This window comes from Eupeodes corollae, chromosome 2 (genome assembly GCF_945859685.1).
Source record: "Eupeodes corollae chromosome 2, idEupCoro1.1, whole genome shotgun sequence".
Classification (NCBI taxonomy): Eukaryota; Metazoa; Arthropoda; class Insecta; order Diptera; family Syrphidae; genus Eupeodes; species Eupeodes corollae.
In genome coordinates this window covers 60,506,552-60,519,162 of record NC_079148.1, presented here as the reverse complement: position 1 = coordinate 60,519,162, position 12,611 = coordinate 60,506,552, and the positions used below count along the sequence as shown (strand labels likewise).

Genomic DNA, 12,611 nt, shown 5'->3' with positions numbered 1-12,611 from the left:
TAAGTTTTAGTTTCTATTTTTATTCCATTCAAGCACAACAAAAATTTGATTATTTTATTTGTTATAACAAACAGCTGATTCGATAGACAGATAAATGGAATAGATTGCTCCATTTCGGTAATTTTTTGACATACCAATTGTATAACTAAAATTTATAGCAAACATTCTTATAAATGAACCTACATATATCCTTATGCACAGTTTAACTATTCATCTGTTTAGCGAATTCTATTAAATAAGACTGATATTGTTTTACCATAGTCTCAATTTTAAAGTTAGAAGATATTTATAACTCTTTTTATAGAAAAAACGTCTTAAAAATTGGAAAAGTAAAAACATGCCAATTAGTTACTTACCATTAAAAGGAAATTGAAAAAAGATGTAACAAAACGTACAGAATAACACATAGTAACATAACTTAAAAATAAAAAAGAAATGTAAAGCTTTTTACAAAATTGTGGCACTGATGCAGATGAAGATGCTATAATAAAGATCAACATGTTGTCTTCGCTATAATCTTGACTTCTTCATTATAGGAACTTTGTATAATGCGTATGTAAATATCTTCTGCATATTGGTCCTTTCTCTCTATCTCACAAACATTTATTTTATATGTCGCATCCCTTTTTTACAGAAATCAAATGATTATGCACGTAAATCAACCATTTAAGTCAAAAGAATGTAAAACCATTAGTTCAGAGAAAGTTTCCCAGTGCAGAATATAGGAAGCTATATTTGAAGACGAGCATTTAAAATGTCGCCATAGTTTTGTATTTTAAATTGCTATGGTCACTCCACTTAATATCGATACCTAGACACAAACCCTTAAAAACATGCTGCAGTTTGAAAGCCACTGGTAGATAACACTGCCTTACCATTATCATGTTTCTCTCTGTCAAAAAAAAAAAATTGACAACGTTTCGCTATTTGTTTTTTCACGTCAAGCGATTTCGATAACGCTGAAGCTGAATTTGATGAAGAAAAGTCCCATCGTGAGTTAAAATTTATTCTATCAAAATAAATAATGAATAAAAACAAAAAGCTAAGAAACGAAATGAAAGCACTTACCTGGGAGATATACCAACGGGTGAAGAAGAACCGTCAATCAAGGTCTGAGACAAGGTTACGAAAGATGTCTCCCCGTGGCACCAGCGAACAAAATAATGAAAATAGCTTACAACAAATAAATAACAATATACAAATCGATGAAGCCATGGACGATAATATCGAAGAATATGAGGAATATGAATGGGCTGGACAGAAGCGAATAAGGGTTTCTAGTTTGATACCAGGAGGCTATGCTTCTATTGGCATAGGAACCAGCATAAGCAACTCGGAGTACGAAGGTGAGGACTTAAATGTTGATGACGATGACACCCACATTTATGGACCACCTCAGTATAGTGAGAGTGATGTTATTAGTTCGACGAGTACCAAAAATGATTCTTCAAATGAGAGTTCCACTCAAAGCCAAACAAACACAACTTCTGAGACCGAATCAGCCAAAAGTAGCAATTCAAAGGAACAAACCTCAGAAGAACATACTAAGAAACAGGAGAAAGAACTAACCGAGTTACAATGCTCCCGACAAATAATTGATTCATTGAAGGACAAATTACGGAAGTACGAAAATCATACACAAAATAAGTTCAAATGTCTGATATGTCTGGAAGACTATCATAATCCTGCAATATCTGTTTCCTGTTGGCATGTTCACTGTGAACAATGTTGGCTAAGATCACTTGGCGCACGAAAGCTATGTCCGCAGTGTAATCTTATTACATCACCTTCGGATTTAAGACGTATTTATATGTAATTATATATTAAGTTACCTATAGTAAGAAAATATAAAATTAGTTCTTTTTTATGAAATAGACATTCAATTTTTAATTTGATTTGGAAAAATGTTGTATTTAATTTGTCCAATTTAATTTTAAGTTTTTTGTACTCAATCTTGCAAAAGAGTTTTTCCAACTAAATAAAGCTTTATTTTTCGTACATTAAAAAGATGTTGTTTTCTTGCTTTCCCAAGCCATGCTTTAACTTTTTTTAAGGAAGTTGGTGTTTCAACCAAACATTTCTATATAAAGAACATTCAAGATCTGTTTATGGATTTAATTTATTTTATATATATCACCTTCGTTGTTCAAAGAAAGAACGCAATGGAATAAAAGAAGCTGGAATCTTCAATGTTTGTTACATGTTTAGATCTATTGTAATTTGTAATTCCTGTAAGGCTTGTGGCTAATGGAAAGCCCGTCGAACTTGCTCATCGCGTTCTTCTTTTTTTACACTTCAGAATTTCAGAAAGTAGTAAGCTTATAGCAAGCGTCCAACTACGATCAGAGGCTCATCATAAGTGCATGTGTTAGTTGTTAGTAAAAAATAATACAATTATAGCCTAACACACGCACAAAATACAAAACAAAATGAACATTTAACTATTACAGAACAACAAATAAAATGAGAACGTTTACGGTAGTGGAGCACTGGTTCTAAACAATGATTTTAATCCCACCTTATTTAAATTTAAATCTATCGATGAACAGTTTAAGTTATATAAAATGCTCATTCGACTTAAAGCTTCATTCTTGCCATAGTTAGTTCTATGGAAGTCAATATTTATAAAATCAAATGTTCGCAGGTGATGAGTTCCGCCCCGGTAATTCAAATGTACACAAGATAGCAAATAAGGTGCATCATTTTCACCGTTAATGAGTTGATGAAAAAATACTAAGTCATTATTAACACGCCTTTGATGGAGAGATTGCATTTGAAGAAGTAGAATACGATGTTCATAGGGAGGCACATCATAGGGATCTTCCCAAGGAAGACCTTTTAGGGCAAAGCGAATGAAATTATGTTGAATTGATTCAATACGTTTTCTATGAATTTCGTAATAGGGAGTCCATACCTGCGAAGCATATTCAAGATGAGGACGAACATGGCAATTATACAAAGCAAGGGTAACATAGGGATCATTGAACTCCTTTGCCCAGCGTTTTATAAAACCAAGCATAGAACTTGCCTTATTAACAATAAAATTAATGTGATGTGTAAACTCTAAGTTTGAACAAAAATGTACACCTATGTAAATCTTTAAATGTGGAGACACGACAGAGTTTTTGCTGTGATATACAGTAGTCAAATACGTTACTGATTAGTTTTTTAGTGAATGTTATAGTCTGGCATTTTAAAGGGTTGAGTAAAAGGCTATTTTTCCCACACCAAAATGTGAAACTATCAATGTCGGCTTGTAAAAGAATACGATCATGGTTGGACTTTATTATTTTGAAAATCTTCATATCGTCAGCAAAAATGAGAAGTTCACTTGAGCGAAGACATGACGATACATCGTTAATAGACAGGATGAACAAAAAAGGGCCAAGATGGCTTCCCTGGGGAACACCAGATTGAGCAACAAAAGGTTCAGAATGACAATTTCTAAATTTTACCTCGTAGGATCTGTTTTCAAGGTATGATCTCATCATAACATTTGTATGCCTTAAGAATGTGTACTTTTACTTTCTGCATTTACTAATCTACTCTATAACATTTCGAAAAAGTAAACTTCGTATCAACTGAACCCGCAAATACATTTTTGAAAATACCTTGTACAATTTTTCCAAACATTGATGGTTATTGTGCCACCTGTTGATGCTCTTAAGATGATAAGAAAAGAATTATCCAAAAGCAACCACTTGTAAAGCTTTCTACTAAGAGTCAGCAGAATAGGTACAAACATTTAAATTACACTAGTTTTCAGTACATCTGTTGCCAAAGAAATTTTAGTTGTTGCTGACTACACATGATATGATGTTTTCAAAAATATAATTAAAAGATTTGTATCAGCTCTAGTTTCTGAGATTCAGCTTTGTAGGTATTAAACAGAAAAACACGTACTTATTAAAAAAAAACTTTATTAGAAAAAATTAATCGTTGAGTTCTAAAAAACTTCGTTTCAAAGCTTTTCGGTGATGTGTAGACTTGTGAAGTGACGCATTAAAGACCAACAATAGTCACACATCATGTTCTTATCCTAGAAGCACTGGTGGTGCTCTTCCATGACGCGTAAGTTCTGATGCATACGCTCTCCCTGCTCTTCGGTCATATCTCCTAAATTTTCCGGAAACTTGTCCAGGTAACTGTGGAGTAAGTGGAGTTTTATGCTCATATTGCACTCCATATTTTTTAACTGTAGCTGAAGGTCTTCTACGAGTTCAATATAATTTCAGGTTTTCTTATTTCTGAGAAAATTTTGAATTACAGAGACGAAAGCTGTCCAAGCCTTTAGTTCTAACTCAGTCATAGAATTTATAAATTGAGTATCTTTCGTCAGTTGGCTAATTAGGAGCCATTAAAAATACCGGCTTTATTTTTTTCAATAGTGACCCGAGGAAATTTTCGGCTCATGAAAGGTAAACAGTTCCTGTCTTTATCTAGTTATTTAACAAGCTGTTTCATGATGCCCAGTTTTTATGTAATGGTGGAAGGATAATTTTGTCACGAGCTGCTAATGAATTCTGGACTATGTTTTACTTTTCAGGCTCCATATTTTCTCTCAACGGCCAGTTTTTCCTTATCCAATGCTCTTGCTTAGCTCTACTGTCCCAAAGACATATAAAACAGGGAAATTTAATGTAACCACTTTATTGACCGAGAAGAATGTTCACCATTTTTAAATCGACACAAATTTGCCAATTATGGTCATGGAGCAAGTCAATTCCGTCATAACCAGATAAAATATTTTGTGGGCCATCAATAATTTTTCTCCATATAAATCCCCAGGCATGGATGGCATACTGCCAGTTATGTTTCAAAAGTTGCATGATGTTGCAGCTCCATGGCTGGAACAAATTTTCAAAGGATGTCTAATTCTCAAACATGTGCCCATGTCGTGGAGACAGGTCAAAGTAGTTTTTATCCCGAAAGTGGGTAGGCGAAGTCACGAATCCGCGAAGGATTTCAGACCAATAAGCTTAACATCTTTTGTGCTAAAAACCTTGGAGTTGCATTCTTGATTACCATATTAGGGAAATCCTAGTTGGACGACCTCTCGAAAGCTCTCAGCATGCTTATCTTAAGGGCAAATCTACGGAGAATGCCCTCCAAGAGGTAGTGCGTAATGTAGAACAAACAATAGATTATAAAGAATTTACTCTTGCCACCTTCCTAGACATAGAAGGTGCTATCAACAACGTCCTTACAGAATCCATAGAAGAATCGCTCGTTAAGTTCGGTGTAGAAGACTTCATTCGAGAATGGATTATTTGCATGCTCAGTGGTAGGAAGATTCGAGCCTCTCTAGGCAATACAATCGCAACAAAACACGTGAGTAGGGGAACACCCCAAGGTGGTGTTCTTTCGCCCTTTCTATGGCTTCTGGTCATGGATACAATTCTCGTTAAATTAGAGAGATGTGGAGTGAAGGCGGTAGCCTACGCGGATGATTTGGTGCTATTGGTGACAGGAAAGTACACCTCTGTGATAAGTGAAATCACGGAGTCAGCTTTGAAGAAAGTTAGCAACTGGGCCACTAGTTGTGGACTTGGAGTTAACCAAAGTAAAACTGAACTGTTGCTCTTTACCACCAAAACTAAAGTACCGCCCTTCACGCTACCTCGACTCAACGGTCAAATCCTATCATTGTCTTCCAGTGCAAAATATTTGGGAGTTATACTCGACCCTAAACTAAACTGGAAACTAAATATTGAAGTACGGGTTAAGAAGGCCTGTGTTGCCTTCTACGCCTGCAGCAAAACTTTCGGCAAAAAGTGGGGACTTCAGTCGAACTGAAGGAATCAAATAGCTGGTTGTCAAAACCTTATGGTCACAGCAACACTACGAAATTAATTCCCTCAGATATTATTTCGGTAGACACTGACTACTGCACTCCTACTTTGAACCTTAGTAAGGGTTTTAAGGTAATTTCCCATCGAGAGAAAATTGGGAGGATGACATCGTGTTGATAGGTTTCGACACAACCATCTTTACTGACGGCTCAAAGATGGAGTGCGGAGTTGGTTCTGGGATCTTTTCTGAGTCCCTAAATGTAGCCAAATCCTTTAGGCTTCCTGACTTTGCTAGCGTTTTCAGGCTGAACTGCTGGCAATAAGGGAGGCATGTTAGATACTTAAGCAAAACCCAAACCAAAACCGGAATGTGGCTATCTTTACAGACAGTCAGGCAGCTGTCAAAGCCATTAACTCGGCCATATCCTCATCTTAATTGGTCCAGCAATGTCGCGATGAGCTTGCGAACCAGAATATTAACCTCGGTGTCACCCTAATCTGGGAAATGAACGGGCTGACGAGCTAGCCAGGCAAGGATCGGCCCTTCATAGCTCACTTGCGGAAATGGTTAACATTCCTCTTGGTGCTATGAAGGGTAAAATAATTTCTATCTACCAAACAGAATCAAACCGAAGGTTTAGCAATTTACCCAACTGGGGTGGAATCAGCTAAGGTGATTGTTGATAAATGACAATCAAAATTATCGAATTTGATCTACATAAGGTGATAGTCAAATTGATAATTAAAAAGATATCACAAAAAAATGTGATAGTCGCTTTCAAACAAATTTGTTTATTTCGAATAGAGCTACCAGACGCTTACACAAACGACTGGAAAATTTTCTAAGTTCACTTTGTTTCTTTTAAAAAACACATTCCTGTGACCGACAAAGCTTACGACATTCGAAAAAAAGCAAGAAAAGTAAGAATTTTATTCAAAATCAGCCAATTTGAAACTTTTATTTAGATATTTTAAAAGAATCAATTTAAAATTTCACCAAGGCAACAACGAATTTTGACAATTTGAATCTGAAATTGTTCAATCGAATTGAATTGAGTTGAATCATCTTACGCAGACGGAATGAAAATGATAGTCAATTTGACTATCAAAAAATTGATAGTCAACAATCACCTTAGCCGATTCCACCCCTGCATTATATCTAGGAAGATATGGCCCACCTATAACAAAACCCGTACAAACGATCTTCTATGCAGGCCAAGGCAAGACATAGCCAGGATTGTTGCGGTTTGTACCGGACATTGGCCTATAGGAGTTCATGCAGAGAAGTTGGGTATCTCTTACAACACCTTTTGCCGTAGCTGTAGTGACCAAAGAGAAAGTGAAACCATTATCCATTTCCTCTGCAAATGTCCTGCTTTGGCAAAAAGCAGAATGAAATGCTTTGGAAAAGCATTCTTTCGAGAACTCGATGAGCTATCAGAGACAAAGATTACAGACCTAATCTTTTTTCTCAATGCGAAAAAATGGCTCTAACATAATCGCTATGAAGCTTCTCTATCAATCTATCCCTTTCAATCAAAGGTCAAACGAGTTTTTGGTATCAAATGGCGTACCATGGTCATTGTATTTAATTTTGTTTAAGACTAGCGAAATGTTTGAATATTCTTCCTTCAACTTGGTACTGTGGCAATAGATACCTCATGTTTGTTTCGATTATGTAAAAGAATACATTTTAGGCTTCGTTTTCAGCTGTCAATGAATAACCGCCAGTCTTTTTGTTCATATTTTTGTAAGTCTATTTTTAACACTAAGTTTTTGATATATGAACAAAAGATAATAACACCGTAATTTTTTATCTCTCTCACAGTTCTGAAGCTTTTTTAGAGAGACTTAAATCTCTTACAAGATCATTTAACTCCTTTTGGGAAAATAATTTGGACTCATTTAAAATACCTTAAAAATCAGCATCTAAGACCTATTAGCCTATCATAGTCTGGAACGATTGATCGATATCCACATACGGAACAACATTGAGAAGAGACTATCAATGTCTCAGCATGCTTACTGCAAAAGGAAATCGGTAGAAACAGCCTTGCACACTCTGGTAAGAACTATCGATTACTCTCTAGAGAAAAAGGAATACAATATGGTGGCCTTCTTGGATATTGAGGGCGCTTTCAACAACGTTGACACATCCGCTATCACTTCTGCTATGACGACCTTAAACGTCGAATACTCAATCTGTGAGTTGATTAATCTAATGCTAAAAAGCAGGATCATCAACTCTAGTTTGGGAGATTTTTGCACAAAAAGGTCTGTCAGTAGAGGCACTCCGCAAGGTGGTGTTCTGTCCCCTCCCCTGTGGAACATATTGGTAAACGAACTACTAATATCCCTTGAGAGGGAAGGCTACAGACGGGTTGCGTATGCCGATGATGTTGCTATCGCCGTCACAGGGGAACATCCTAATACACTGAGAGTCCTCCTCCAAAATGCACTCAATATGGTCACTAGATGGGCTGATCACTGCGGACTTAGTATTAATCCTCAAAAAACAGACCTCGTCCTTTTCACACGGAAATACAAGATGCCAGTAATTGTACCTCCTTCAATAAAAGGTATACCACTAATTTTTACCAATGAAGCCAAATACCTTGGTCTGATATTCTACAAAAAATTAAGTTGGAAATCCAATATACAGGAAAGAGATAAAAAAGCTACAGCAGCTCTTTTCCTTTGCAAGAAAGCTATAGGAAGCAAATGGGGTTTTCAACCTCGCATAACCTACTGGCTATACACATCGGTCATCCGACCAATACTAATGTACGGGGTTGCAGTATGGTGGACTGCACTGGAGAAAGTCACATACTACGACTCAGCAGAGCCCAACGCACTGCATGTCTCTGCATAAGCGGGGCATTGAGAACCACAATCTTAGCAGCGTTAGATACTCTCCTCCATCTGACACCCCTCGACATCTTCAGTAAACAAGTGGCAGCGAGTACAGCGATAAGACTCGACGCCTCATCTCAATGAAGCAACAACAATGTGGGGCACTCCATCACTTTGAACCTCTTTGGTTCTATACCAAAGTACATAGACTACACTATTCCTAAACCCCTATTTGGAAAAAACTTCCAGGTATCCATTCCATCCAGAGATGAATGGGAAGACAAAAAACTCCTGGATAATAAAAGTATTCATTTTTATACAGATGGATCCAAGACAAATGAGGGAGTTGGTAGTGGTGTGTACTCAGAAAAGCTTAATCTAAGCATCTCATTCCGCCTCCCTAATCATTGTAGCATGTCCCAAGCGGAAATTTTGGCGATCAAAGAGGTTCTCTCCTGGCTAAGAGAAAACGTGATATCAACTTTTGATATCCGCATCTTCTCAGGACTTAAAGCGCTCTAAAGACTTGTTATCTCAAAGCAGACTTCATATTAGCTCCCTAATAGGTGTCCTTACGGGACACTGTGTCTTATGGTCAGACACGCAATACCACTTGGTGTAGCGTCAAATGACTTCTGTAGGAGCTGTATGGACGAAGAACAATAGGAAACAATCCCTCATCTCCTATGCACTTGCCCTGCTCTTTCACTCAGACGCAAACTTCACCTGGGGGACTACTCTTTTGATAATCCCAGTAAACTAGCTAAAAAGGATATCAAATATCTTCTTCGCTTTATAAAAAGCTCAAAATGGTTCGACTAGTTAGGAGTAATTCTCTGGATTCATGTGGTATCACAACGGGCCTTTCTCTTGGCCTAAGTGTGTGGATTCCAAATCCGCAGCCACATTAACCTAACCTAACCTAACTATCAACTACAAAATTCCCAGCAACAGACAAAAATAAAAATTTTGTAGACTAGTGTTATTATTGGATTGGATATCTTATAAAGAATTTTGGAAATTTGTCAATATAAAACCAAAATATAATGCGTATCGTACGGACGTACGAACGTACATACGTACACACGCACGCACAGACATCTTTCTAAAAATATTTTATTTCGACTGAAACGTCGAGAAATGTCAAATTTTAAATTTGACCAATCGGAACCATTACAATAACTTCCTATGAAAAGTTAAAAATGTAATTGCTATCGAGAAAATTTTACTTATAATAAAAATAACGTAGTTAGTACTCCAGAAATTTGTAACGCCTTTGCTAACAACTTTCAGCAATCTTTTATTGACACTCCTGTAAAAATCGATAAGAATTTCTTTCTATACTTCCGAGAATGTCCCCAGACTACTTTTAATAATGTTCAAATGACGTTAGACAAAATCTTGCATTACTTATTGATATTATTCCTATGGGCCAAATGGAATTCTTCCAACTGTCTTACAAATTTGTAGGTCAGAAGTGGCATCTTCACTTCTTCAAATATTTGCACTATCTCTATCTCTAAACTCAGATAAAATCCCATCCATATGGAAGAAGGCATTTGCTACACAAACCCTAAAAAAGGGTAACAAATATGTTATAAGTAATTTCAGACCAATCTCTAAACTGTCCTGTATTCTCAAAATCTTTGAACAAGTTCTTGTGATAGTTTACACTTTAACTGCAAGAATATTATGCAGTAATCAACAACATGGTTTTATGCGATAACGTTGGACAATTACTAATCTACTTGCATTATTGCATAATTACTCAAATACCCTAAGACCCGATCAAGAGATCGACTTTATTTACACTGATTGTTCTAAAGCTTTTGACCGTAACTTTCTCATGATTATCATCATATTTGAACTGAAGGCAATTGGGTTTACTCCTCAATTTATCACATGGATTACTTCTTATGTTCCAAATAGGTCTTAACGTTAAATTCAAAAGTTCTTTCTCTCCGAATCAGGAGTTCCCCAGGGTAGTCATTTAGGACCTTTACTCTTTAGCTTAGCTATCAATGATATACCCATTCAGGTACAAGTACAATACAATTTTTTTTTTATCTATGAGGATAATATGAAAAGCTTTAAAAGAATAAAATCTATAAATGATAGATTATAACTCCAAGAATGTATTGATAATTTTGTTATTTGGTACAAAAAGAATGAACTAAACTATAATCAAATTAAATATCTGACAATGGGCAGTTTCAGACAACAAAAAGGGCTTCATTTGCAGTCAACTGCATTCCTTGAACGTACATTTTGACCAAGTCAACTGGTTAGTTTTTCAAATGTCATAAACTTCAAATTCAGAACTTTACTTCCCTAAGGGAGTACTACTTCATAGAGGAATAAACTTCACCTTTCAGTTAATTAAAAAAAAAAATCATGATCTTTTGTCATTCTGACATAAGTTGACTTGACTTGATAGTTAGGGAAATTTTTCTTGACTAACTTTCCAGTCAAGTTTCCAATAAATTTGCCTTAATTGGAAGGCAATTTTTTGGCAGCTGGCCAATCAACTTTCAAGTCCCTTATGTCGCCTAAACCGGCCCAATGTTTTTTTCTAAAAAACGTACTCCTTTTTGATTGATTATAAAAATCTTGGAGCTTGTTTCAATTCTAATCTCGATTTCACGGAGCATTTTAATTCGATCGTTAGTAAAGCCCACTATATGTTACGATTTGTTAAACATTGGTCTAAAGAATTTCACAATCGTTGTCCTCGTTCTATATAAGACTTTGTTCCGCCCCATCTTTAGTATGCACTTAAGGTATAGTCTTTTTTTTACGAGATCCATAGAAGAACAGGGGCATCGCAACTTCATTCTCTCGCTTTAAAAAAGCTTCCATGGTCTTATCCATTAAACTTCTCTCCATCGGATAAAGCTTCTTCAAATGCAGACTCTATACTCTATAGCACGGAAGGGTTAATAATGATATTGTCTTGTTCATTAACTTTTAACTGATGTAATTAATGCACCCGATTTATTAAAATCTATAATGGAGGTTAGGACAATACCTGTATTTACAGTTAATGGACGTTTTCCAACACAGCACTAATTTGAGTTTTAAAATGTTTGCGCTAATTCAGTTGACGCGGAGTGTAGAAACTCTAAAAATCCATTTTAAGCGAAAATGAGACAAATAAGCCAAGTTTATGCATAAAGATGCATATATGTATTTCATTTCGCTTATAGTTTACAAAAATGTTTGAACTTTAAAAATCAAAATTATGAAAACAAAATATAAATATTTTACTCCTTAAAAAATTAATTAAAAAATTATAATAAAAAATGTCTTTTCTGTCTGGCCAAAACAAAAGCAACTTAATTTACAAATAAAATAATCTCCTTAATCTCAATATTTTGTGGAGAAACCGTTATTTTCGATCACTGCTCTGCATCTTCTAGCCATACTCTCAATAAGATTCGTGATAATAGTGCTAGGGATACTATTCCAAGCCTCTTTGACTTGGGCAGAGGTCATTTGTAGTTTTACAGCTTTCGCGTACAATTGTCCGATCAACAATCTCCCATAGATTCTCTATGGGGTTGAGATCCAGAGACTGTGCTGGCCATTCCATCACCTCAACTTTATGATCACGAAACCATTCCTTTACAACCTTGGCGGTGTGTTTTGGATTGTTGTCGTGCTCCCCTCCTCTGCGTAGGGGTGCTTTCCCAAAATGTCTTTTGTATACAAAGCAATCCATTATCCCATCTTTTTTATGAATAGGCCCTACTCCCTGTCCAGAGAAGCATCCCCAGACCATCATGCATCCTCCTCCATGAAAGATCTAGTCCTCTGTTAATTGGACGACGAACACGTTGCCAACCATCTGAACCCCTAAAATTGAATTTGGATTCGTCAGAAAATAACACTCTGTTCCATCTGGAAACTGTCCAGTTAACATGCTCTTTGGCAAATTTCAATCTTGCCTTCTTATTTTTGAGCGAA

The 12,611-nt window shown here is 36.1% G+C and overlaps 1 protein-coding gene across 1 annotated transcript; it reads left to right on the top strand.

The window, feature by feature from the left end:
- The first annotated feature begins 912 nt into the window (after positions 1-912).
- LOC129945800 (E3 ubiquitin-protein ligase Rnf220) lies at positions 913-2,007 on the top strand. Its single transcript, XM_056055726.1, has one exon. It carries the CDS (start codon positions 1,025-1,027, stop codon positions 1,814-1,816), a length of 792 nt encoding a protein of 263 aa, XP_055911701.1. The 5' UTR covers positions 913-1,024; the 3' UTR covers positions 1,817-2,007.
- Positions 2,008-12,611: the final 10,604 nt, after the last annotated feature.